Below are 27,487 nucleotides of genomic sequence, written 5' to 3'. Positions count from 1 at the left end.
TGTAAGAAGACATAAGAATATTCACAGTGCTTTACTTGTCCGACCGGTGTTGCAGTGGGTGTGGAATCGAAAGCACGCAAGAGCGTCCCAAGTGGGTTGGCATTCACTGCACACTGTGTGGAGGGCACCGCGGACAGGATTTATTCCTCCACAGGGCAAAAAGACACGTTTTATGTCCAGGATAGCTCCTGTTATTCAGCCCGGGAACTGCTGCACTGCACATGGTGATTTCTATTAGCTGATATAAAAATGGACCTCAATGGCACATCCAGCAAACTTGGTGAGTTGCTCAAAAATCTGTGCATGTGAGCGCACTGATTTAGTCTACTTGCACTAAAAAGCGCACGTTTTTTAATGTGTTTGACTTATCGATTTTGTGCCAGTTGGAGCACTATTAAGCAAGCTTCACCAAACCCATGTTTGTTTTTGATGTTTGAATGAAAGTTGGGTCTGTTTTCTTTTTCTCTCCTCAATAAATAACAACGTCTCCTGTCTAATGTCTAAAATTGAGACAAAAATAACAAATATTAATCAACAGGAGCTTTTAATACTTATACATATATATCATAAAATAAAAAAAGGAGCCAGTGCTTCTAAACAAAAAAACATTGTGGTTTCCTGGTTAGAGAAATGCTTCACAATTTCTCACGTTCCTTGGTTGCTTTCTGTTGGTTTTCTTTCAACGCACATTTGCCATCCAAAACAGTGAGGTGGGCTCCTGGTTTTGGCATCGTGACATGTTTCTGTTACCACGACAATGACACGTTTCATCGAGCTGAACGAATAATATTGAAGGTATTGCAGGTGTTACGTTTCATCTAATTTTCCACTTTGCTTTCTAACCACACCCAGAGATCGTTGATCAGGTAGCACAGGTTTTTATCGATGAGCTGCAGTTCTTACACATCCTTGTGGATATTAAAACATCCCTCGCTCTTTAAATATCCTATTTAAATTTGCAATTTTTTAAACTACAGGCCAATCCGCTTTTCCCTTACGATGGCGCTGTTTCACATCTCATTACTAAAATGGTTATTACGTAAATATTCATAAACGTATAGATATATAACAATTCTTTTATTTGTGTTTGGAAGCAGCTACAGCAGCCCGTCAAGACATGAAAATAGTGATGTGTAAAACGCGTACTGCTTTTTTTTTTTTACATAGAAATTTATTTAAAGGCATATTGTAACCTTTTACCTCTGTATAAGCAACCGCAAAATTCTTCTTTAAGCGCACAAGACCTTTTATTATTGCAGACAAACCTCACTCTGTGAGAGTGATGGCCCACTTAAGCCAGTCAGATGTGTTTCCGACCATTAGAAGTTTTTAAAAAGTTTATCACTAAGATTACAGGTTAGATGAGAGCAGACTCACACCCTCATAGCGCTGAACGGTTCCTTCAGAGTGTGCAAACAAGGACAGGTAAGCAAAGTTACTGCAGCTCTAACACAGAAACAGATTATTTTTGGGACCCGCCCCATGAGGGGAGATCTACGTGTTGCTTCTCTTTAACGCCGAGCATCGACCCGACCGGCCAGTCTCTTTATCCCACCGGGATAAACAAGAAAGTTTATCCGAGATGTCTTGTTTTCATAAACGGCCAAAAAGGACAAAATCCGAGGAACAAGCATTTCTGGAACACCTGAAAAAAGTTGCGAAGGAGAACGGAAAACGCCTGGGTGAGTCCTCCAAAGGTGCAAACGCGCTTGAGACGCCTTCGACTGTTTTGCCAACATTGGCAGGCGCGTGCGCGTAATGTTTGGATAACATGGATTTTGCGAAACTTTATATCTTCAAACAAGAGAAAAAAAAAATATCACCAATCACGTGCAGCCTTGGACGATAAATGTTTCTGTCGTGACGTTGAGAATAAACATAAGGTTTGTGTTTTGATCCGTGCACTCTAACGCTTTATGGTAGCTTCCTCGTTGCCTGGAGCGGTAAATTCTTTGACGTTAGGGAAGTTGCAGCGTAAGGGTCTGTGTGATGGAGCTGAAAACGAGGTGACAAATGAGACTACAGACACAGGATGTGCTAAACTTCAATAAGACTTCATGAGCTGAGGGGAAAACCTCTGCGGTGTTCGATTCTCGGGTTTCTGTCTCTTATTGTTTCCCCTTCTAGACAGCATAGTTTCCTGGGTATTAGTCATCTGCACAGAGGAGGGCAGCACAGTATTTATATCTAAATTTCTTTCCATTTTATTGTGTCATTTATAACACAGTCGTAATCTAACAACACTGCATTCCTGTTAAGCAATTAAAAACCATGTCCTACACGTGTTTTTGTAGGAAAATATAATTGTTTGAAATAGTCACATTCCCTACTCAGGTCACATGACATTGTACTGTGTGGGAATGGTTTTCCAATGTGACAAAGACTCACTTTTTGATCGTCAAACTAGTCTTTTTATTTATGGCACGGGGGTTGTTTGGCATCCAAACATATGACGTGAACTTGTGCCATCACGCCTCCCTCTCACTTCACAGTTCTTGGAATTTTCTTGTGCTAGCTTGTGTAATTGGGTGCACACAGTAAAGAGCTCTTCCCATCTGAAACTGATTAGTTCGCTTAAAAAAATGCAAACAGAGAAGTTTGATGCGTAAGGAACATGTCAGCGCCTGCTTTCGTAACATGAAGCTGTTGGATGACTGAAAGCAGGCTGCTCTTCTTCACAGTGAAGTAGATCACAAGAAAAGAGGCTTGACAAACACGTAGAAGGTGCTCAGAGCAAAGCCTCCAACAGAAAGCCTGACTGGGCAGGGGTGGTGCAGCGCTGGCCAGTCCTCCTCCCTGGCTGCAGAGAGGCCAGAGACTCATAAACAGCCTCTGTGGGCTTGTGGTGTGATCTGGGCGAAAAAGAAATGTCTGTTATGCTGCGATCCTGCCCACAGCCATAAAAACACTCCCTTCTGAGTCGTATTTAATGTGTTATCCTCAAATGCCCTTTGTTTACTTAGAAAGTGTTGCATATTCTCAGTCTCAGTTAGAGAGAATTTTATAATTCATAAAGCTGTGTGAAACAAACACTTTTACACTGATAAACGCCAGCACTGATTAACAAATATGCTTTGAGTCATTCATTCGGATGATAGCACACACCCTTCCCAGAATGCAACACTCAGAAAATTGCTGCACCTGAATGATAGGCTATTGTCTCTACTTGTCTGAAATGTTGTGATACACTGCACTGTACTACAGTACGACAGGTGTGCTGGGGATAAAAAAGACACAGGACTGCACATAGCTTAGATTTTATTCTAGATATAGATGGTTCCAAAATTCTTTGTTGGTTCTCGTGTATGACAGCCATACGGGACCTATAAATTAATTTAAGGTGTAACTAATAATGCTTATCTTCATTTTCTGTCACATATACTGTTAAACTGGTGCATCCTCATATTAAACATGGCTAAAATTGCAAGTATTGATAGGATATTGATCAGTTTTATTTAGAACATTTATTTACTTCTCCTATTAATGCTCAGTTTATTGCAATATCTAACCAAGTGTTTCCTGGAACTTCATGTATATTTTAAAATACAGAAGGCAGAAACTTGCGTGACTGCTCCTTTTGTCCTCACACCCGCAGGTTTGGAGGGAGATTCAGATCTCCAGTTCTTGTTGTTGGGAGGAAAACTGGTCAAGGTTCGCTCAAAATCCTGGAAGCATGGCCGCTACTTCAAACTGGAGGAAGACTGCCAGACCTTTTCGCATGAGTCGAAAAAAGCATTCAAGCAAAACCACACCTGTGAGTGTAACCTCTGTGCCTACTTTATTATATATGTTTGTATATTTACATGCCCAGCGTTCCATCCAGCCAGCCATTGTCTTCCACATATCCCGGACAGGCCTCCAGTCTGTTGCAGGTCCATGTACAAGTTCTGTGTTCCATTTAAATTATTTTAGTCTGATGAGAACATCTACCTTTTTGACCCGCAGACCGCTCTTCTATTATTCTGTCTGCTAAGAGCTCTCCTTTCAGATCTTAACAAAAGCGTATTCTCTTACAGCACACACACACACAAGCACACCCTCATATGACAATAGTAGTGAATATGTGTGAAAACAGCTCCATGCTGATAGGTACTGTGGTGTGGCGAAAGCTGGACTGGGAAATACTAGTGTGACTCCCAGCTGTATGTTTGTCTGTGTGTGTTAGAGAGACTATTTTCCTTAGGTTTTCGGTTCAGTGAGCCACTGTCTGGCTGTGAATGTACAGCATGTGTGCATCCACTGGGACTCAGGTAGCTCAGGTTTCCAAGCTCACCTCTGCCCTGCACTTGAGCCTTGAACAAACACTGAGAATAATGACTCTAATATTCTCTTTACAAACACGATGTTTTCTAACGTTACCGAGCTTTCTTACAGATGGGCCTACACAGGAATTTCTTTGTTTACGGAAATAAGCTGCTATTTTATTGCTTTCCTGTGGGCTCCAGCTGCATTTACCAGTCAGCTCTAAAGCGCTTTGATTAAAATAGAGGAGATTGTGGGAGGACAGCATGTATTGTTTTGTTTTTTTTACCATATTTTTCATGAGAGCATCTGCTGCTGTGCTTTACTCAAGTCAAATTTGTCAGCTTGAAAAGCTGGCTTAGCCTACTTATGTCACTGACAGCATAGCTTAGTTTGGGCAATTTAACGAGGTTTTAATCCATCCACTGATCCACTCAATAACTGATCCATTAATCTATCAATCGATTATTTTGTGCGTATCCTTCCTCCTAGGGGAGCTTTCCCAGGCCAGATGAGATATATAATCGCTCTAGTGGATTCTGGGTTCCACCCTGGGTTTTCCTTCCAGTTGGGAAAGCCTGGAAAACCTCCAAAGCAAACTGCCCATGAGACATCCTAATTAGATGCCCAAACTGGTATTTAACAGCTGTACTCAAAGCTCCCTCTGGATGTTCAAGGTCCTTACTCTTTCTAATGTGGATTCCAGCCACCCTAAGAAGGACACTCATTGTATTATGACCTTTTTCTAATAATTACAGGTGAGCACTGGAACATAGAGTGACTGTCATTCAAAGTTGTTCTTTTTGTTTTGTTTGTTCGCTCACTGGCATGGCTATCTAACCCTTAACTCAAACTTCCCTTTGAGGAAAAGACTGTTAGAAACAACAGAGTGAACTTTCGTCAGGCCATCACAAAACTCTCTTTGTGTAAACATTTCATGTGGTATTCGAACAATGTCTGCGTGACACGGATAACACGACTTGGACATTGTGGCAAGTCTCTCCAGATGGGATTCCCTGAAATTGGTCCAAATTCACAACCTCTGTTTTGTTGGAGATAATGTGCATGCACAGATCAACCAAACACTCCCTTTTCTGCTGAGTGCTTTTAAGGTATTTTAGTCATCCAGCAATCAGCTGAGGCAGGGCTTGGAAAACATGGGTGTGTTTCACTCCACTGCCCCCTCAATGTGTTGTTTTTGTTTTGACCTATTTTGAACTTTAGATTCCTTTAAAGTAGAATGAAGGAATCTAAATCTCTAACTTTGGGATGCAGGGAGTAGATGTGGAGTGATTGTGGCCCAGCCATAATATATGGCCTCATGGCTAAGCCTGGAGTCTTTTGCTGTTTTGTTACAAGGGCCTGTGCTGCTGTGTAGTGCAATGACATCACACGCGGCAGTGCATGCTCTTCCGTACATTAAGGCCAGCTCTATTGCACAACAATAGAGCTGGCCTCCGATGCATTGGCTGCATCAGTGTGCAGTGACCTTTTGTGTATGTATGTTGTCTTTGTATGGGTGATATAGATAAACATTTTAGTCCGAGACACTTTGATTGTATGGGTGCATGTGTTTGAAAAGAGGTTCAGGAGAGGTCAGATTGTGTAAAAATGTTTTAAAGTGCAGTAAAGTCAAAATCAAATCTGGAATGGGTTTGTGTTGCAAAAGAACTCAGGTTTACAGGAGATAACAACAAAATGTTGGAGAACCCATCTGTTAGGTCTAAAAACGACTCTTAAACATTAAGACTGTTTGGGTAAAATGGCTCAATCTGGTTTATTATAAACATGATTTAGTAGTACGTTTGACAGCAGGACATTCATGAAGACTTGCTGTTGCAATGTTGTAAATAGTCTATTACAGATTAATCTGCATACATCAATTTTTTTCATCCTAGCAAGTATTTAAAGGATTATCTGTAATGAAATTATTGCCCAACTCAACTTGGTTGACCATTTTAGCGTCTTTTACCTAATTTTTTGCTTTTATGGCCTCAAGAGTCAAGAGCTCTGTTTTCAGCAGGATTCATCTGTTTCCACTGAAAAGCTCTGATAAGCCAACTGTTTACACACTGTCTAGTACCAAAAAAAGATAGTGACTAGCTCGTGAACATGGTGCAGCATTTAGCTGCTGTCAAGAGTTTGTGAAGGCCATTGGCTAAGCCTTTATAGTGATCTAAAATATAACAAAAATGTTATGCTAATTTTGATGTCCTGTAAATAGACAATGCTTGCTAAAAAAGCAACGGTAGCTCTTTCTTGGTACCACATTATGCATTTTTTACACACATAAATTATCAAAAAGTCAGCCTTTGATTCATAAATGTTGTCGGGGTCCCACCAGTGCATGCAGAAAGTTGCCTGGAAGACGTAAGTTTTGTGCTGCAGATTTGTGAGTGAAGGCAACAGATGTGGCGTGCTGAGACAAAAGCCTTCCTGTAGATAAGATAGAAAAACAGTTTCAGTTGTAACCACTGGGACAAAAAAGTCGGCCGCCACAAGATATGGACTTATCTTAGGAAAGACTGTGTGTCAAGGGATAATAATGGCTGAATGCTACCATCCCGATAGCTGTTGTTAATGCCAGAAATAAAAGACGTTACATTTTAGACAACATAGCAGTTAATAATGAATATATTAAAATAATCACAATTTGCTTTTTATGATATAGATTAGAGGTGTCATACCTGAATTTTTAAAAATATTTTGCTTTTTCACTTTTCCTCAGTTCACTCCTTGTACACGATGATTGTTTTCAAATAACTTTTCCCAACAAGCTACTAGCTAAAAACCTGGCATGGTGTGCAGTGTGTCCTTAAAAAATTTGAGGAATTGGAGCAGTTCGAGCAGTGACTTTGAGGATCTTGTTAAAATTAATTATGCATGGAGAAAAGTACAGTGAGATTTTAACCCACCGTGCAATACCTAAAAAACTATCTACTGCAGATGAAAAGTGTCCAAAAAGCATGTTATTAAGAAAGAGGAAAAAATTTTGTTTGGAGCTGCATTTCAGCCAGTGGTCATGTCAGATTTTGATCTGCAAAGCATCTGAATGGCAATGGCTTCATTTGTTTTTATCATGGCAGTGATCCCAAACACTTTGCCAATCTATTAAAGCATACCTGGATAGAAAATAACAAACTGGAACACTAACAGTCATGGATTGGTCTCTCCAGAGCAACATTCTCCTCAACATTACTGAAGCAGTGTGGGATCGTCTTGATAGAGGCTGTATTGAAGAATACAGATGGGCTTACCAAATATTGACTTTGAGGCTATTAAAACACTAACCTTCAGTGATTTCTCAGGGCCACACTTTCTAACAAACACCCCTTCGCTCTCCAAACAGTCTCCATTGATGACATTGAATCGGTTCGAAAGGGCCGCCACTCTGAGGGCCTTAAAAAATACACCGATGCCAGCGTTGAAGACCTCTGCTTCTCCATCATCTTCAAGGGGCGCAAGAAGAATCTCGACCTGATGGCAGAATCTCCGGAAGATGTAAATAAGTGGGTCAGCAGCCTGGAGAAGATCATCAACAACATGCACAACCTCAGTAACCAGAAGAAGAGCGAACAGTATCCTTAGCAAACTCCTAAATAGAGAAATGTGTTTGCATGTTTTTGTGCGTAATACATCAAATCCTTACATCTGAATGCCAGCTGGATATTCAGCTGCATACGTAAGGCTGACAAGAATGGCGACAACATGATGACACTAAAGGAGGTGAAACACTTCTTGAGGCAGATCAATGTTGAGGTTGATGATTCTTACGCAGCGGACCTTTTTAAGGTGAGACCTTGTCAAAAAATTACAAAATATATCTTTGAAATTCACTGTTAATCTTTCATAAAATGTTAGATCTGGTTAAATAATTCACTGATTGTGTTGCACAGAAATGTGACACATCCAATTCAGACACCCTGGAAGGCGAAGAGATCAAGCAATTCTACGAGATGCTGACACGCCGTGAGGAGATTGATATCATTTATGGGAAATATGCTCAAACAGAGGGTCAGATGAGCGACAGAGACCTGCTGAACTTTCTGCTGAACGAGCAGCGGGAGCAGGCGACTGCAGAGGACGCCCACAGGCTGATTGAGAAATATGAAGTGGATAAAACAGGTAGACTTACTCTGGACACCAGGGAATGATAAAATTATAGTAACCATATTATTAAAGCTTTAACTCAACTGTGTTATACACAATTTTCCACTCAACACTTTCATCCATTTGTGTCACAGCAAAGCAGAACAATTGCATGACCAAAGATGGCTTCCTGATGTACCTGCAGCAGGACGACGGCTGTATTTTGAACCCAGCCCACAGATCTGTGTATCAGGACATGAACCAGCCCCTCAACCATTACTACATCTCCTCCTCACACAACACATACCTGATGGCAGACCAACTCAAAGGGCCAAGCAGCACAGAAGCCTACATAAAGTAAATTTTGCAGAATTACTTTTATACTGACAGCATTAAACAAAGGTGAAATAGAAGCATGGAATAAATGTGCTACTTTGGATAGATGTTTTTTATCATATTAATGGCTTATCTTTTAAAAATATGCATCAGCCTCCAGGTAGACTGAACGGAAGTTCTGCCATGCCTGTTTTAGACCACCCTAGTAGTTCCTAGGCCTTTATAAAATACTGTTTTGGGATCCAGGAGTTTTTGGTGGAACAGAAGTCACAGCGCAGGAATCTCTCTATTTTCACAGGCAAAGTTCATGAGTTTCAGGGATGTAAAATCACTAATTGGTCATGAATGTTTTCTTTGCTTGCAGAGCGCTGATGAAGAGTTGCCGATGCGTGGAGCTGGACTGTTGGGACGGGGCTAATGGAGAACCTGTTATTTACCATGGCCATACGCTCACATCCAAAGTGCTCTTCAAAGATGTTATCAAAGCCATCAAAGACTACGCCTTCAAAGTACGTGAGATATTCACTGACTTTGGATGTTTTACTCTGCCTATGTTGGAGACCGCATTGAATTCCCAGCCCTTTCCTCGCCTTAACACATTAGAAACTGGAAAAGGTCTGAAGTTCACCTTCACATTGTTCCCTTTGTTTTCCAGACTTCCCAGTACCCAGTGATTCTGTCTCTGGAGAACCATTGTACAGTTGAGCAACAGAAGCTTATGGCCCGTCATTTGGTCTTCTTCCTGGGTGACGCTCTGGTCAAAAAGCCTCTGGGTGACACCATGCCAACTAACTTCCCATCACCTGAGGTGTGGAACCCATTATCTGTATTCACTGACATACGATATATCATCTTGGGATCCTTACCCTAATAAAAAAAAATCACCAAAGGAAGACCACCCCTTAACATTTTCATTCCTAACACGCTACTGTGCCAGATTTCTCACTTTGCTGTTTTCCTTAACGTGACCCAAGTTTTGTTTAGGAAACAAAGCTAATGTGATACAAGACATCATCGATCTATAGCCTCAGATAAAGCTTGTTTCACTTTGCGCCTACTGAGTAGCTAATGATTTGCTGTAACAGCTGAGTGAGTGTGTTTGAGACAACACCTTGTTTGATAACAGAGACTTCTAGTGAACAGAATTTAGTCTCCAAATACAATACAATACAATACAATACAATAATAAATGCTAGAAACAGATTTACATGTCATACATGAAATAAGTGTTGATCACCTACAACCCAGCCACAATGCTGATTCCCACTGACTGGGTTCTTATGTGTATAGAGCTCATCTGTCCACAGAAACAATTTTTTTCCATTCCAACCTCTCCACAGGAGAAATGGTGAATATGATCTAGAGAACACCATCCCCACAGTCAAGCACGGAGGTGGAAGCTTTATGCTTGGGGCTGTTTTTCTGCTAAGGGTACAGAATGACTTCACTTCACTGAGGGGCCAATGGACAGAGCCATATATCATTAAATCTTGGATGACAACCTCCTTCCCTGAATATTTATTAAAAAATATATATAAGGATGGGTCTTCCGGCATGACCCAGCATTCAAATCAGTGACCAAAACCATTATGTCAAGGCAACAAATAAGTGGCTAAAGAATAAGCACATTAGCTCACGGAGAGGCCTACCCAGTCTCCAGACCTCAGTCCTTCAGAAAAGCTGGAGAGGGAGCTGAAAGTTTGAGTTGCCAAAAAGCTAAAATTTCAGGTAAGAAAATCCCCAAAAGTGGGCGTAGGGTTTTCAGTGCGAGAAACATTTTGTCACTCATTGGGAGTGGGAGACAAGAAAATCCAGATAACCAAAATAAACTTTTTGGGAAGAAAGCTAAAAGATTTAGAGCGTGTTTGTAAAGATGAATGCCAAAACCCCTGCTGAGATATGTGCAAACCTGGTGACCAACTACAAGAACCTAAGTACTAAGTCATGTTTTGGTTGAGGATAAAAAGGGATTAAAAACATCCCTCAATGACGGCTGAATCAGTTTCTAACTTCTGCTTATTGTACTTTTTCTGGATTTTTTAAATAACAGTCTGTCCCTTTCCATTAAAAGGAAACTAGCATAAAGATTACAGATTGTTCATTTCCTTGTAAGTACGCAAACTTACAAATTCGGCAGGGGTCTCAAATCATTATTTCCCCCACTTTTATGTGTTACTTTGGGAATTTGCTGCAAAATGATTGGAAGACCTTGACAACTGAAAAAGACGAGAAATAGAGAGAGAGAGAGGAAATAATTTTTTTTAAAAAATTCAGCTCCCATGAAGTGGATGCCTGTGGCATTTTCAGCCTCAACACAAATTTAAGTTATGCTTTAGTCTGTTGGCTGTTTGGAGGGTGACTATCAGGAACGCAGTCTCTGTTGTCACAGTTAAATGTGTGCCTGTCTATATTAAGCAAAGCAACTTTGATTTCCAAAGCACAGCACCGTGTGTACCTTAAGTGTTAGAAATGACACAACAAAACAGATTTTGTGTCTCTTTGTAGGCACTTAAGGGAAAGTTCCTCATCAAGGGAAAACGACTGAACAAACTGGATTCGATCTTCACCAATAACAACGTGATAGAGGATGGCACCGTGTCTGAGGAGGACGAAGCTGCAGAGTGTAAGGAGAATAGCCAGAAAGAAAAACCAAAGGTGTGCCAAAGGCTCTTTACTCATTTGCAAGAAATTGAAATAACAATTTTCAGTTTCAGATTTCACGTTTGTCTCTCTGTTCTTGTTTCAGAAATCAAATATCAAACTCGACAAAGAGCTCTCAGACATCGTCATCTACTGTAAGAGCGTGCACTTTAACAGCTTTGAACACGCCAGAGAAAACCAGGCCTTCTATGAAATGTCGTCCTTCAAGGAGAGTAAAGCATTCAACCTGGCTGAGACCTCAGGTAAACGCACGCTGCATTAACTGTCTTTATTGCCATGCTTGAACTCACAGTTTAAAAAAAACATCTGCTTTAACTTGTTGTAGCTACTGCCTTCATGCACCACAACATGGACAAACTCAGCAGGATCTACCCTGCTGGCTCCAGAACCGACTCCTCCAACTATAATCCGGTGCCCATGTGGAACGTTGGCTGCCAGATAGGTGTGCTCCAATACGCAGCAAGCAAACTAACGTAAACCAATTAAAACTAATGAAACAGTTTGACGCTTTTTCCTCTTTGATTTGGTTTTTAGTGGCGTTGAACTTCCAGACTAACTCCAAGGAGATGCACTTAAACCAGGGACGGTTTCTGATGAACGGCTTCTGCGGCTACATCCTGAAACCTGAATTTCAGAGAAACCTGTCCTCTCAGTTTAACCCCAACGCACTTACCGAAGGGTCGTGGCTGAAGAAGAAGATCTTTCATGTCATGGTGGGAGTTTTTTCCAGAAAGATAAGCCTATATTAGAGGTTAACGGTGTCCTGTGAAATTTCCTTTTTAAAAGAAAACAAAGTTCACAAAGTTTACAGTATGTGTAGTGTCAACTTGCTAATGAGCTTTAATCATTTCCCCTAGCTCTGGCCTAGAAGTTTGAATCCTTTTATCTTTGTTTGCCAGCTTGCAGCTATTTAAAGGAATTTTAACACAATCATTGGCTGAATAGTTACTGACATAACCTATCTTGAAAAGAGGAGCTACTTTTAATGTTTTTTAATCCTCAAGTCCTTTTATTACATTTTGTATTATTAGTTATGATCTGCACAGTAGCTAGTAGCACTTAAAATAAAGAAAGTGGATTTTTAGCCTTTTTTAACAACTGATTATGCCACCACTTGATAAACAGATTAATCATCATGCTGGTGGTGAAAGCATCGAAGCGTGCTGTGGAAGCTGGACATCATGCTGTAGATATCTAATCAAATCTGAACGTAGACTGTAGTCGGACTGTCACGTGATCGCGTCTGTGCATTTTTGTCTCACAATTCAACAGGTGATCTCAGCTCAGCAGTTACCTAAAATCAACAAGGAAAAGCAAAAATCCATTGTAGACCCTCTGGTGAAGGTGGAGATCCATGGTGTCCAGGCAGACAATGCCAGCAAGGAAACACATCACATTGAAAATAATGGTGAGTGTTATATGTGCAAGTATAGCATAAGTGCACTTACTTGTCAAACACTTTTTCAAAGAATTTAGAAAAACACAGATATTCGTCCTTGCAGGATTCAACCCTATGTGGAATAAGAAATTCCAGTTTGACATCAGTGTGCCAGAGCTGGCCTTGGTGCGATTTCTGTTGGAGGACCACGACACAGCATCGCAGAACGATTTTATCGGGCAGTACTGTCTGCCACTCACCAGCGTACAGAACGGTAAGAAAGCTCACAGATTTGATGAAGCTAACACGATAAAGCAACGCGACACCAACTCAGAGTTAGCAACAATCTAATTTTCGAAGAGGCCGATGACTGAAATGGTCTGTGCGGTAATTAAAATATGGAAGTGTTAAGACAGTATCCTCTCTTTTCAGTGCTCGCTCACAGCTTTGACTTTCTTTGTGCACTATTATCACATTATTATCTTCTTTAGTTCCACTTTAAACATACTTTTTCTCCCTTATTTAATTCTTCTGTGTGGACCGCAACAAAACAGAAATTAAACAGATACAAATTCATGTAAATCATAGCTCAAGTGATTGTTTTGCATCTTTTTTTTGTGCTACGCTTTATGAACCAGCTTCTCATTTTGCTGACAAAGCTCACGCTCGCTTCCTGTTTTCCAGGATATCGCCATGTCCCGGTGCTCAACAAGAGAGGGGACAACATTTCTTCTGCCAGTCTGTTTGTGCACCTCATGCTCCTGGATGCCCCGTAGGCCTGTTTGCAAAAAGAAAACCAAACCAACTTCACGTCTTTTGTAAATTCTAATGGAATTTAAAACCCAGATTTTAAAGCTAAATAACTTGACTCTAGTTTTCGTTTTGTTTTTTTACATACCACAGCTGCTGACTCACAAGTGTCTGACACTTTTAGGTCATTGTATAATTTTAGCTTTTTAAAAGCCGGTTTGGTGGAGAGCCTTTAAAGTGACAAAGAAAGAATGAAGTGAATGAGAGGAAAAGTAGCCAACTATATTCACCATTCTCTGGAGAAGTTTAATTAATGTGCATTATTATGTGAGTTTTGTGTGAATCCCACCTGAAATATACTAGATTCTCAGCAGCTTTACGGGATAGTCTTATGAGACTTGATTTAAACTTTGTCCATCTTGATGCCATAAGAGTGATAATGACAATGTTGATAGCAAGTGACATAGTGTGTCTGTGTGCTTCTGTCCTTTCATTATGAATGCATTATAAATGCTCCCAGCATTGTATATAGAAGATTTTCAAGATGGTGCCTGAAACAAGTTCTAATATTTTGTGTCATGGTTTATTTGTGTCTTCCATTGCTCTACAGCATTTTTACAGTTCACACATTTTTGCACTAGCTCTTGAATTAAACCACTCCCCGAATCCCCGGTCAATGGTTTTCTGTTTATTCACTGCATTTGTGATTCAGATAAAATGCTAGCAAAACATCATCTCAGTATGATCTACATGAAATGAAAAAAAAATATACAGATAAATATAAAGCAGAATAATTAAAAAAATAATCTTAGAAATGTCAGTCACGTCCTTTAAATTATTACAAGTTACATTCATGGTCATAATCATAAATACCATTTGTTAAATCTAAACAACTTGGGATGTTGGTCGATTTTTTTTTTTACCCCTCTGACAGCAAAACAAAATATTGAGATGAAGGTCAGAAGCTAAAATGCTGCCGTATAGTTTGGTTTACAAGCGGATTTCTCAGCAGACAGGCTGGAGATGTGTGATTCCTTCTCAGAAAATTCCTGCTTTCTTCTTTAAATCATTCTGGCGCCACTTTGGCAAGCGCTGGAAGTCTGCGCGAGTAGTACTGAGCAGGTTCTCAAAGTCCAGGTCAGATAGATAATCCTGCCAATCGGAGCACAGAGGATGGGAAACGGTTAGACTGACCTCTGCTGTACACAGAGCTCTAGGCACAGACAATGGCAAGGCCTCCCACCCTTTCTTGGAAAGCCCCATATTGTCTCTTTGTAGTGTCTTTGTGTCTTTTTGTGGTTGTTCATGACTCGCTAGAAGCATTTTATGTGGCTCTGCAGTCACTTTTAATCTCTTCGTAGTCACTTTTCATCCATTTGCAGCTGTTTAGTGACCTTTTCAGTTGATGATTAAAATAGCTTCATTTATATTACTACATGTTAATCCAAATTCAGAGAAATGAAAGAATCCCATCTGATGGAAATAATACTTTTAACTTGCTAACAAGTGCATATTATGTTTTTGTGTATGCTAGACAACATATCACACGATTGGTGGCTGTGGAGTTTTGACTTGAAATGGCAGTACAGTCACAAAAATCTGCTTTGCTGCAGGTAAACATACTAAATAGGTGTCGAATCATATTGAAGTATTTTTTATGGTGACGTGATTAATTTTACTAAAAAAAAAACCCCAAAACAATAACTTCTAAATTGTAATTGTCATGATTAGACGTCACTTTTAAAGGTGTTAATTAATGCCCTGAGAAGGACGTTAAACAATAATCAAATGCTGATTTTTACCATTTATAATTGATCTGCACACACACCTCTTTCTGGGTGGGATCCACTCCTTCTGGTAGCTCGTCTGGAGTCTTGTTGACGAGGAGCTCAGGGTCAAAAAACTTTCCAGCTCCAGAAGAGGACAAGGAACTAGCAGAGGAGGAGGACATCCCAGACTGGGGTCTTGTAGGACTAGAGGGTCTGGGGAAAAAATCTGTTTCATCTTGGAAGTAGGCCTTGTTGGGTGGCGGAGAAGTTAGAGGGCCCCCAGGTGCTCTGTAACCACCCCCACCTCCCCCAGCGGGAGTCTTGTTCAGCTTAGTGTTCTTCAGGTCCTGCAGCCACGAAAGAGAAGTTTTACAGAAGCAGTTTCACAAAAAAACAAAGGTAAACCTCCGAGATGTAGACATTCACAGGTTAGCAACACTACTATATATGACATTAAAGATGTTAGTAGGTATTACAGCTGTGATATTAGCACATCAGTGTGAGTCACTTACTAGAGTGATCTGTGAGATAGATGTTGAATCACTCAGCTTGTTTTTCATCTCCTCATAGGAGTTGCCTCCCTGTTCAGAAGATCAACGGAACCAAGATTCGTCACAGTAAAGGTTAGTATTCGTGCAGTGACTTTTTCATCTTCAATTAATCCATTGAATCATCCACTTGTGTTTGTAAGTTGTTCCTAGCTTCTGAGATGATTAAATCAATTGATTGCATGTTATTGTAATGGGAATTTGTAATGCCTTGATCATGCTTTCTATGGGATCCCAGAAAGATGAAAGGGGAAACTGTTATAAACTCACGCTCCACTTGTGGGGATCCCACGCGTTGAACCATCCGGTGAAGGTGGGCGGCTCGTATCCCTGTTTGACAAAGATGATGGGCGTGTCAGGGTCACGTCCAGCCGGGTGAGTTCTCAGGTAATCCCGCGCGCTGTTCAACGCCTCTTTGGTCTCATACTCATAGGAGGAGTTACCGATCCACAAGAAAAGCTGAGATTCAGAGACAGAAAACAAGAAAAAGAGACAAATTACTCAAAGAGTCTGCTGCGTAAGTTGCCAAAAACTGAGCTTTAGGCCTGATTCTGTCTTTCCGTGTGAAGTATTACATAAATAACCTTGAGCTGAGTCACTACCACCAGTATAGATTAATTAGAAACCATAGCAGGAGGAAACAATAAGCTTGTGTAATACAGTATAGTGTTTGTTTCATATCTATCAGTTAATGTGCAGTGAGTTTCACAATCTTCCTGATGAGATGCTCATAAACAGGAAGCAGGCCCCAAATCAACGGCAGGGTCTGACTGATTTCAGCTCCTTTGATTGCTTACCTCTTCCCAGGTGTCCAGCAACATGACGTCATCTTCATCTAGGTCACACTGGGCGAAATCATCCACCTCAGTAATCTTAAAGCGCCCCGTCTGATTGGAGCATTCGAACAGCCGGGGACTGTGAAGCGGCTCCTCCCTCTCAAATCTGAAATGACACAGGCCGTCCTGTCGTAACAGCAGATAATGTTCCCTCTCTCTCTCTCTCTCTCTCTCTCTGTGTATGATGACATTGGGCATATTCCACTGACCTTGGTATAAAAATAATCCAGACAGATTTAATGTAAGCTTGGAAATGGTTCAAAATATGATTAAAGGGCCTTTTTGGATGAATCCTGAAGTCCTTGCTAATTTGTTATTACTGGCTATATTTTTACTTTCTGGACCCAGATTGAGCGCCCTTCATTGTAAATACTTGACTGCTGGAGTGTGTTGTTAAGCGAAAAGCCAAAAATATCCTATTTTTGTCATAATATGCAAAAGCAATGCTGCCATTAAAATATTTTACCTCCTGTCACTGGCATAGGAGCCCTTTCCACCCAAAGCTATCCAGAATTCAGCAGGTTCCTGGCCCTCCATCACCACCCGCTTCTCATGCCTGGACAGCACATCAGACATCGCTTTCCCCATCTCTCTCTCATCCCCATTACAGCCCTGGGATAGAAGCAGAAATCAGGGGGGAAATGGTTTTAATGTGTCAAATACAAACTAAACTAATATTTATGTTATTTCAAAGCCTGCTACACAGCCCCATGATAGATACCTTTCCATACCACAGGTAGGAGATATTGTCAGTTTTCAGCAGGAAGACGTCATTGGAGCTTAGAGAAGCGGCCCTGGCCACCACCTCTGTGGCTTTAGTATTCAGCTCATTAGTCCCTCTCACCTGGAAGAGCCTGGCATCTTTGGCAGGGTTAACCACACCAGGTCGACCTGTTCCTCCCTTTAGACACACACACATTGAGTTTCCAGTTTCTTTCAACTTTTATTTAAAGCTTTGATCGATCTATTTTTGCATCATGGATACTTTTATCGTATCCATGTAAATCTCATTTTTAATTTAGATTTTGCTGGATTACTTCCATGTGTCATAATTTCACACACAAACCATACAGATATTTTACTTTTAGTCATTGGTGAGAATTTCTAATCCAGTTAAGAATCCTTTTCAGTGTGAAAATCATAAAATCATACCTCAAAAATGATAAGTTTGCCTTTGAAAATAGCCAGGAAGTGGCGGGGCTCCTTTCCCATGACCACTCTGACCTGAACTGGGGCTCCATTGTACTTGTTATCAATATTGACAGCCTGGAAGGCACTTGCTGCAATCTCATCGCTTGTGGCATGGCGTCCCTGAAGTAACAAAGAAAAGACGTTTACACATTGAAGGTGCTTGTCAGTTTTCCAGAAGCAGGAGGAAATGGAGAACAAGGAAGCATAGATTGGTTTGACACTGACCTGCCACATGTAGAGTATGTACTGCTGCTGGCCTGCTCTTTTATATGAATACAGCACCAAGTAGCAGTCTCCTCCATAAAACTGCCCGTAGGTTTTTGGGTCTATTTCAGCCAGTTCCAAATTCTCAATGCACCACACCTGACACAGGCAAACAACAGCTCAAACAACACGCAACAATGCAACTGAAGTCTGAAAAGTATCTGCACTGTGTTTGTCTGTATTCCTGCATATGTTTTCCCACCTTAACGTCTCCTGATGCATCGTCCACCATGCGGTACTGTGCTGCCAGTTCAGGGCGCGCGTGTAGCTCCATCACGTCAAACTTTCCGTCGTCGACCTTAGCTGTGCGGACACAAAATGTTCAGAGTTAATGATGAACAGCATAATATCAGCAAATAAGATTAAATAGCATATCAAGAGATAATATGTTAACTGTGCTGGAATTTATTTTGAAGAAGTGGATTGAGCAGTAGATTTGAAGAGGCTACCTATCTTTCCAACATTGTGTGTGGTACCCAGGCCCTGAGTTTGGTCTCTGTCTGTCCAGGATTTGAACAGGTGCTTAAAGATTGCTGACTCTGCTCCCTCAGCCATCACCTCCACAGTGGTGCTGGCTGGGTACTTTTTTGCTTTAATGTAGCTCTGTAGGAAAAGATTGATGGACAAAACTTGTAGTGAAAAACATCTCCAAAAAAGCACATAAAAACTGAGATAATCCCCTCAAGCCATGCGATCCTTGGAAAAGAATAAAACGATGAATTTATATTTATCCAAAATCATTTAAGGAGAAAGAGGATTAAAATTTACACAATTAATTTATAAGACAGAACAGGAGGCACTAAGAGATCCTTGGTGTCGTCATTCTGTATACTCACCAGTGCCCGATTCATAGCTCCTTGTCGCTCTTCTTTGGAGGCCTTCTTTCCTTTCCAGACCATCACACTAGACCCTTTGTTGTCCAGAATGAAACAGTCCTGAAACCCCAAAAGAAAAAAAACATTGAAACTGAACCACTTTTCTTTTTTAATACTAGCATCTAGGGAACATTCTCAAAGAGTGAACACTAATTACCGAGGATTTCAGAAGATCTTGTGTCAGAGGTTGTTTGGCCACTTCTTGAATCACTAGATTCCCACTATTGTCATAAACGCTGAGGAAGAAAATCAGAAAAAATGGGTGTGATATTGGTAAATAGTTGAAATCAGTTTCTACAGTTTTGTGTGATCAATGCAGTGGAAGCATAATGTACTTACTGGTAGAGTCGGACACTGTTTTTCTGCGCACTATCAGGCACATCATCGGAAGTGGCCTCCTTCAGCTGTGCCGGTTTTGGTCCGAGCACAGTCGTCAGGAATTTCATGAGCTCGGGCGAGCTCCGCTCATCTCCTCCTTCCACAACACCGATCTGAGCGCGACCTCCGCGTTCCCTGTCCCGGATGTCCTGAGCCAACAAGACCGCCTGGAAAGACGGAGGGAGAAACAAAGACACAAAAGTGAAAACTGTTCGCTCAGTGACAACAGCGACTAAAAGGTTCACGTGTTACACAAAAATCTACACTATCACTGTAAAAGAACTGGTTGTTATATAGTACACATATCTCATTCAAACACATGCACTTTTTCTGTGCCTAATGTTTATCTAACATTAATACTCAGGGTTCAGTATTTTGCCCAAGGAAACTTTTGCATGCAGACGGGAGCAGGCGGAGATCAAACCACCTGTTTTACCTGATGAGCTAAAAGGTAAATGGACTGATTCTTATATAGCGCTTTTCAAAATAAATAAATAAAAGCTGTTGGTTTTTCCTTTTCTGTTGTTACCATTCCTTCCTAACTCTTCTTGCATGCATGTTTCCAATTTCACAGACAACTGAAAGCTTACTGCTAAAGGCAGTGGTGTACATTATTGAAGATCCACAGCCGACAGGTTTCAAGAATTAAAAAAAAAAATCACTTTACAGACACTTTCAGTGCTCCTTAATTTTCCAAGGGTTTGCCACAGTGGATGGATGCACGTTTGATTTGGCACACCTTCTATGTCCTTCCTAATCAGAATCAGAATCAGAATCAGAATCAGAATGGGGTTTATTGCCAAATGTTGAGCAGGTTTACAACATTAGGAAATTGCTGCGGTGCTTCAGTGCAATGATGCAATAATGCAACCGAGGCCCTGAGTTCATAAAATTCACTTGACACACAAGAATAAATTAAATTAGTCATTAGTCAATCTAGTCATTCTCCCTTTGTCAGAAACAGCCTTAGTGCAGACATATTTTATCACCTTTTTGTTCGTAAAATGTTAAATTTCTTTCCTCTTTCCCACTTTGCTTCCACGGTGTGTATTTTTCACGAGATCTGACTACTTCTCGTGCCGCTGCTTATTGTAACCAATCAGTGCAGAGGATTACCTTGAGCTTCTCTCTTCTGTTGCTCTGGGGACCGTTCCACTGCACTATAGCTTTCCCGATATCCAGAAGAAATATATCTCCTTTGTTAAAGCTGCTCCATGACACCTCCACCTGCATGGAAAAACACACACAAACGCAAACACAGTGGAGAGTTGAATAACATTCAAACGGACAGTACACTCCGTCTGAAACAATACAGCGTATTAATTAATCACACTCTCATACCACCCCTCGGGCAATTAACACCTACACAGACAGCTACGACAACAAGACATAATCTGTTTAAGGAGGGGTGCCAACACCTCTCTGTAGCGTGACTGTGTGAAGCCACTGATAGCAGCAGAGGGAGGCAGGGAGTAAGACTCTCGTAAAGCCTTTCATATCCCTTTAATTTGTTTTCTGAATACCTCTGTTGCTGTGACATCCTTCCTCCCTTTGACATGCAGCAGTCGCAGGACGTTGTAGGCGTTTGTTTCAACGTGGTTGAAACCTGAGGCCACTCCACCCTTCTTGTAGCTGTGGAGAGAGAAGTTTACTTTACCAAAGTTCAAGTGCAATAAAAATATAAACCCAGTGACTTGAAACTGAATGGACATTTAAAAAAATAAAAAATTAAAGGAACATCTTTTTTCTTATCAGTATGATTTTTTTCCTTAAGGTTGTATAACCATAAAGCAAACATGCAACTAAAGGTTAAAGGTTAATAAATTGGGCAAGAGAAATTGGTGTTTTTTAATGCTAGGCCTCAGAAAACAAGTGTGTTTTGTGTCATAATCATTTCATAGAGGCGGATTAGTGTTGTAAGCCATGACTCAGGAAGATTACAACATAAGTGTGTGTGTTTTTGTGTGTGTATAGGAGAGACTCATTCCCTTGAGTATATCACCATCCCCCTTTCGTTCAAACACCAGCTGCCTTCATCGGGAACTCACATCAGGCCATTTTTGAAGTAACTCCTGAACCGCGGTGACTCGTAGCCCTGCACCTCCCTGTACTGGACCGGACTCCCACCCAGGTACTCGTCCAGCTGGGTGACGTAGATGGCAGCAGCACCTTGTTCATCCTGAGAAGAGGTTCTTCCAACCCAGTAGTGGATATCAGCAGACTGGCGGGAGCCTTTATTCTCACTTATCTGATGATAATAATGAAAAGCATGAGAGGTGACACATATATGAGATATATGTATATATATTTATATATCTCATGAAATCACCCAGTTTTTTACTCACATATAGAACTATGTAACAGTCTCCCTCAAAGAAATTGCCAAAGGCCTGAGGTGGAACGGGATCCATTTGCATTTTCTGAGTAAAGAAAACAACCATTTAGACCTCAAACAAATATGAGATTTCAACATGCCGCAGCTCTACATAAAGCTCAGCAGTGTGGACAACAATGTCAACAACATAGGGTGCGTGTAATGCGTTTTAGACTCACATTGACGGTCCATATCTGAAGGCCTGGCTTTCGGCGGACATTTTTAAATGCATTATTGTTTTCATTCATCATTCTGCTGAACTGTAAACATAAAAACAAAAAAAAAAACATGTGTACTTATCGTTATTGTCACAAACAGTTTACATATTTGCATGAAAACTATTGATGAGCGTCTAATGTCTTAATTGTTATAGATTAAACTCAAAATATTCTCACTGTTAAATTTGAATGTAGGTTTGCTAGGGTTTACATACTGTGTCATCACATTTGTTAATGCCCCAAAAAACACATCTTTATGCCACAATGTGACAGCAAGCTGTTAAGACGCTTAGCGAAAAGTTTTTTTGTTATACCACGGTTATAACCAGGTATCTGTTTATAAGATATGTTTATAAGATATAAGACGGACATAACTTCTAGTTCTACAAAATGATGTCACTGTACATGTAAGTGCCTTTAACCTACACTAGCTTTAATGGCCAGAAGGGGGCAGCTTTTCATAATGCGAAAAGAAGTTGTAATGTCCACAAGAAACCTCTGACATGGTTTTACTACTGTAGTAAACACTCTTCTAATGAGTTTATGATCTTGTTAGTTTAAGCACAACACAGGGCAATATTCATTTAGTAAATTATGACAATATTTAAAATGAAAGAGGACGTTCACTGTTTGACTGTAGTAAAAAAGAAAAAAAAAATCTTAAAAATAACAGGTTTTCTGCACTTGCTTTTAAGCTTGTATTTTTGTTAGCCAAGGCTAGCAACCCTCTTAATACACAGTCATTAATGCATACACCTTATTAATCAAACCAGGTTGATAGCGTTAGCATAAACTGATTAACTACAACAAGAAGTATGGTCAAGGCCTTTAAAAAAAAAAAAGAGGGTAAAAAAGCAGAACTTAAGAGATGACATTATGGTGGCTACAGTCTATGGACCTTTCACTGTGTTTTGCCATGTGATTAAAATAAGCTATCCCTGTTACATAATGATCTCCTTTTTATTCATGTTGTCCACTGACACCACCACTAGCTTGTTTTAGCTTTTCAGCAAAAGGTAATAGCTAGCTAGCTGTGGAAAAAGAGTAAAAACTATAAGAATTAATTAAAGCTTGTTGTTTGTTTGTTTGTTTTTAACTGTTTTTTGCAAAAAGAAGACGAAAAAAGTAACGAAAAATAAAACAGCTAAATGATATAAAATTAGCACAAACTCTGAAGAGATAAATACTTAGAAGATTAACTAGCACACTGAAAAATACATGTTCACTCCTGACTCCTTAAACAGTACTTGAACAGAAAAAATATTTCACTTTAGAGACCTCTTCCTCACTCTTCCTCATCCTGGCATCGCTGTCTTTTCACTGGAAACAGATGTCTCCAAAATGACAAGTGAATGCTTTCAAAGGACTGACTCTCTGACAGCAAAGCACCTCTAATCCTGCTAATGAGTATCAGCTTGGTGCTGTAGGAAAATACAAGCCCTGCAATCAGCGGTGCTTTAACAGCCTCTTGACTGGGATATCAGAAGCAACAGCACTGATAAGCAAACAGTATCACCAGCTGAGCCAACGTTAGGCTGTATGGAAACAAGAACATATTATGAATGCACTTGCAACACTGATGCCATAATATGACATTGTGAAACAGCTGGAGTAGATGTGGTTGTTATGTGTGAACTTATTCTTGGGATAAGTAATATAAAGCACTATTACATGTACTAGCTCTAATCTTTGTTCCGGGTCTAGTAATAAAATATCTACCCGGGCAGTGATTGGTGGTGTGAGATGAACACTTAGTTAACCACACCCTTTATAGTATTATTAACAGGCTCTGGTATTTATGTCTTCTGATAAAGCGGTGACACACACTCGACAAACAAAAGAAGCAGGTGAGATTTGAAAATGAAGAGACAGCACTTGAGCTTAAATAGCTAATTTTAAGCTAACGTCTTAATGTTAGCTTATAAAGCAATTAATCAGGTTGCGTATGAGCAGCTTTGAAAAGAGATTATCCAAGTTTAGGCATCCAGTAGAGCTAGGTGCCAAAAGTGTATGTTGCCAAATGTACATGTTAAGTACAGGTGTAATATTGACAAAAATATAAAGACTTAAAATATCTAATCGTAATGAGTCGATTGAAATATCAGCTACACAGCAAAAATTTATCTAGATAAAGGTCAAAACAGGGAGGGCTCTATCAAACATAATGACCCAAGTCCAGTGAACAAAAACAGGGTGTGTTTTATTGCTTTTCAACTCAACTTTGTCTAAATTAAAAAGTAATGCAATCTCAAAGTGTCTGTAAACTTGTGCTAAACTTTGGTCGTGCCCTGTGACCTTACTATCAGCCATGAGACTGGAGGGCGTCTGTTAACAGCTTGAGAAATAAACACGATACATATTTAAATGTCATTCTTTTTATTTATTTTATTATTTTATTGTTAAAACGTAGTCCCCAAATTTTATTTCCCTTTTCTTAAAAACAAGGTACACCCTGCCCTGCACGTTTGTCCATTACCCATTAGAGTTTGACAGGAATGCCATAGTTCCATTTCAAACAGAGCACACATTCAGCTGTAAAGTGTATGTACACAGAGATTATTCCTTATAACATACGGATAAAAAACAAACATCTAGATGAAGAAGTGACGCCACTGTGATATTTGATTAATTGAAAGTAATCACCTCAACTACGATCACGCCTGGTTGCCAGTTATCAGTGGCTTCAGCTGTGGTTGCAAATCCCTGTTATAAAAAATAAATAAACTGTGCAATCTGATCCCTGCTTAAAACAATTACTGAAAACTTGAGCAAATAACACAGGAAAGATAAACCTGCGAGCGGCATTGCTTCTATTACTCAGACAGGAAAGACTGGTTCCCTATCAATTAACCTGCATTGTCCTTTGGTGGAGCATACACAATCACTTTTGTTAATGCTGCACCGTACGTATTTCTTCAACTCGTGTAAAATCCCGTTGGTTAACCCCCCGCCCCCCCCCAAACCTGTGTTTATAAAATCCTTAAATGTGATAATAAAGATGTTATTCTTTCCAGATTTCACTGAGTCAGTGAAAATAAATAGAGGTGTGTTCACAAAGCAGAAAACAAGGTAGCTATTCTCAAAGAAATAGTAGTAGGATGGGTCTTACGTTGTCCTGTGACTGCCGTGGTGAAGTCCTGGCTGGTTCCTACAAGTTGTGGAGATAGTGATTTATGTAAAAGGTCTGTATTTATAAGATACCGCTGCCTTTTCCTCTTATGCGCAAGCTGCAGTGCGAGGCATAGAGGGCTGGATGTATTTGTTACCACACCCAGGTATGAACACACCTGCCATCTTCTATCTCGATATTTACAGTGCCACGGTGTTAGATACGCCCCCTCTCATTTCTTCCCAGCTGTCACACTTGATGCAGGTGGAAAGGGAGGTGTGTGTGTGTGTTGCACAATACACCACAGAGTCAAAAAAAGCCACTGAGACAGACCCCAGCTTCACTCGGTGTCCTGATTGTGATTTATAGAAGCCAATCACAGTTGTGTTTATGTCTGAGTCCTCAGCAGCACAGTGGGCATTACAGGGACCACTTGACACCAATTATTCATTTTACAACTGTTACAACTAGCAGATGGGGGAATTGGACTGAGGGAGCTCCGAGTGCTATTGGAAAGGAGTCAGACGCTTTTCCGTGGCTAAATCTCTCGTTCTGCGCGTACTCACACCGACACTTGAAGAACGCTTGACATTATCGAAGGTTTACAGCACCGGGCGTTCAAGCTTCCAGTGGAGAAGGTGTTGGCAGATTGTGCTTACATTTATTTGCAAAATGTGCAGAGATATTAAAAGTTTCACCCAAAGTCATTTCCACAGTAATAGAAGGGGGGGAAACATTATTCCTAAGCCGTACATTGAAGTTAATGTAATGAAACAATCATGGGTTGGTTCCTTAGAAAGTTAAGAACACCCTTGAGAATAAAGAGTGCAAGAATCTTCCAGATCTTATAGATCAGAATTGAAAAGAGCCTGTGAATGCTGACTGCTGTTAAACACTTCAGAATCAAAGCTCTTTTATTTCCCAACCAAGACCACCAAGCCCTGCATCTGCTGGTACCCCACACATTTACAAAGTAAGTGAGCAATCTTTTAAGTCCCCTTAATGTGCATTGCAGTCGGTGCTTAAATCACAGATCAGACTATCTTGCTGTTTTATGTTCAGCGTTACGTCGCTTATGCTTGTCTTTGTGTCATATAACTCACACAATCCCTGCCTGCGAGTCTGAACACTACAGTGTTATATAACCATCTTAGATCACAAATTGAAAGCTAAAGCTTTTCTTACCTTTGACCTCTCACTTCTTCGTTCACTCTTGGCTTCCATTATGACCAGAAGATGACTTAGACACTGCACTGAACTTCAGTCCCTGCATATCTGAGGAGAAAAGAAACAAGCGCTCTCCAAGCTTGTACAAAGGGCTCGGTAATACCTAATCCACTGCTGCAGTAAAAGTGGCTGATACGCCAGCGGAAGCTAAAAGTTCACATCAAGATATCACATGAAGCTAAGCTCTCCTTTGGTTGCACATTAACCAGCTCATAAATGCTCGTGCTCATAAATTCATGTACTTAACCCAGCAGCCACAGCAGAGAACAGCGGAGCTCAAGTGTGAACTTCTTGGGATTTCCTTGGGTTTACAGTTTTGATTAAAACACAATAACATCAGCTCCTTTTGAATAAAATTGTAAATAAGAAAACTGTGTGAGAGCCAAAGACCTGATTGCAAATGAAAACACTGAATGTTTTGGCAATTCCTTCAGTTAGCATCATTAAGAGCTTTTTCATCCATGTTAAAATGTCACAAACTACAGTGCACAGAGCTCCAGCACTGATTCTTCTGGTATGATTTTCAACTCAAATGAAAAAACGTTTAAGGCAAACTCTTCCTTCAGTTGCTTCAAAATTTCTCCTAAAACATTAGAAATCCTTGTCACCTCTGCTAACGTTAAATACAGCACTGATAAACTATGCTATATTTAGACTTTCATCATTATCTGCACATTATCATTCATTTAGAGTCATGTTTTCTGGCCAACGGGAAGAGTCAGTTGGCCTCCAGTGTACACTTTCAGTGAGCCTCCATGAACTGTGGGCTTCCCGTTCTTACCTGGTGTGCTCGTCTGCTGCTGTGGCCCATGTGCTTCTAGATTCAGAAATGCTCTTCTGCAAACCTTTGTTATTACAAGTGGTTGTAACTTACTGTTGCCTTCCCGTCTGCTCAGAGAAGTCCATCAATCTACTCTCCTGAGGCATCAACACAGCACCAACAACCATGCCACATCCAGTCATTTAAATCAGTTTTCTTCTTCATTCTGGTGCTCAGTTTGGACTTCAGCGGCTACCTTGACCATGTCTACATACCTATATCCACTGACTTGCTGCCATGTAATTGGCTGATTAGATATTTGCATTAATGAGCAGGTAAACATTGTAATCAATGAAGTGTTCATATGTTTCTGCATGTTTTTAAGTTCATATATTTTGTGTTTTCATTTTTTTACTGTAGCTGTCACATTGCTGTGTTTTGGGCTTTGTTCATATGGCTTATTAATGTTTTTTTTCTGTGTT

General features: G+C 40.4%; 2 protein-coding genes across 7 annotated transcripts; one reads left to right on the top strand and one right to left on the bottom strand.

Annotated features, from left to right (window-relative positions):
* The first annotated feature begins 93 nt into the window (after positions 1-93).
* plcd1a (phospholipase C, delta 1a) lies at positions 94-14,133 on the top strand. 3 transcript variants are annotated; one of them, XM_026179633.2, is made up of 15 exons: positions 94-280; positions 3,596-3,754; positions 7,592-7,820; positions 7,905-8,034; positions 8,139-8,367; positions 8,487-8,688; positions 9,032-9,176; positions 9,323-9,475; positions 11,173-11,322; positions 11,414-11,570; positions 11,654-11,770; positions 11,863-12,041; positions 12,601-12,736; positions 12,831-12,980; positions 13,391-14,133. In XM_026179633.2, exons 1-15 carry the CDS (start codon positions 250-252, stop codon positions 13,480-13,482), a joined length of 2,259 nt encoding a protein of 752 aa, XP_026035418.1. In that variant the 5' UTR covers positions 94-249; the 3' UTR covers positions 13,483-14,133. The 3 variants fall into 3 exon arrangements, with proteins under 3 accessions (XP_026035418.1, XP_026035417.1, XP_080162144.1); XM_026179632.2 differs by lacking the exon at positions 94-280 and adding an exon at positions 1,412-1,682; XM_080306018.1 differs by lacking the exons at positions 94-280; positions 3,596-3,754 and adding an exon at positions 4,749-5,000.
* On the bottom strand, positions 14,125-26,387 carry vill (villin-like). Of its 4 annotated transcripts, none has more exons than XM_026179629.2 (20): positions 26,204-26,387; positions 21,871-21,951; positions 21,663-21,737; positions 21,366-21,565; positions 20,841-20,949; positions 20,434-20,544; positions 19,279-19,484; positions 19,097-19,175; positions 18,901-18,999; positions 18,514-18,667; positions 18,267-18,367; positions 18,026-18,163; positions 17,762-17,920; positions 17,331-17,510; positions 17,076-17,221; positions 16,571-16,715; positions 16,044-16,232; positions 15,738-15,806; positions 15,285-15,572; positions 14,125-14,608 (listed from the first exon to the last, which is right to left on the bottom strand). In XM_026179629.2, exons 1-20 carry the CDS (start codon positions 26,240-26,242, stop codon positions 14,495-14,497), a joined length of 2,682 nt encoding a protein of 893 aa, XP_026035414.1. In that variant the 5' UTR covers positions 26,243-26,387; the 3' UTR covers positions 14,125-14,494. The 4 variants fall into 4 exon arrangements, with proteins under 4 accessions (XP_026035414.1, XP_080162142.1, XP_026035416.1 ...); XM_080306016.1 differs by lacking the exon at positions 26,204-26,387 and adding an exon at positions 25,019-25,160; XM_026179631.2 differs by lacking the exon at positions 26,204-26,387 and adding an exon at positions 23,188-23,338.
* Between the last annotated feature and the right edge of the window lie 1,100 nt (positions 26,388-27,487).

Source organism: Astatotilapia calliptera, chromosome 9 (genome assembly GCF_964374335.1).
Source record: "Astatotilapia calliptera chromosome 9, fAstCal68.1, whole genome shotgun sequence".
NCBI classification, from domain to species: domain Eukaryota; kingdom Metazoa; phylum Chordata; class Actinopteri; order Cichliformes; family Cichlidae; genus Astatotilapia; species Astatotilapia calliptera.
The sequence above is the reverse complement of the archived record's forward strand: the minus strand, read 5'-3'. Positions and strand labels throughout refer to the sequence as shown.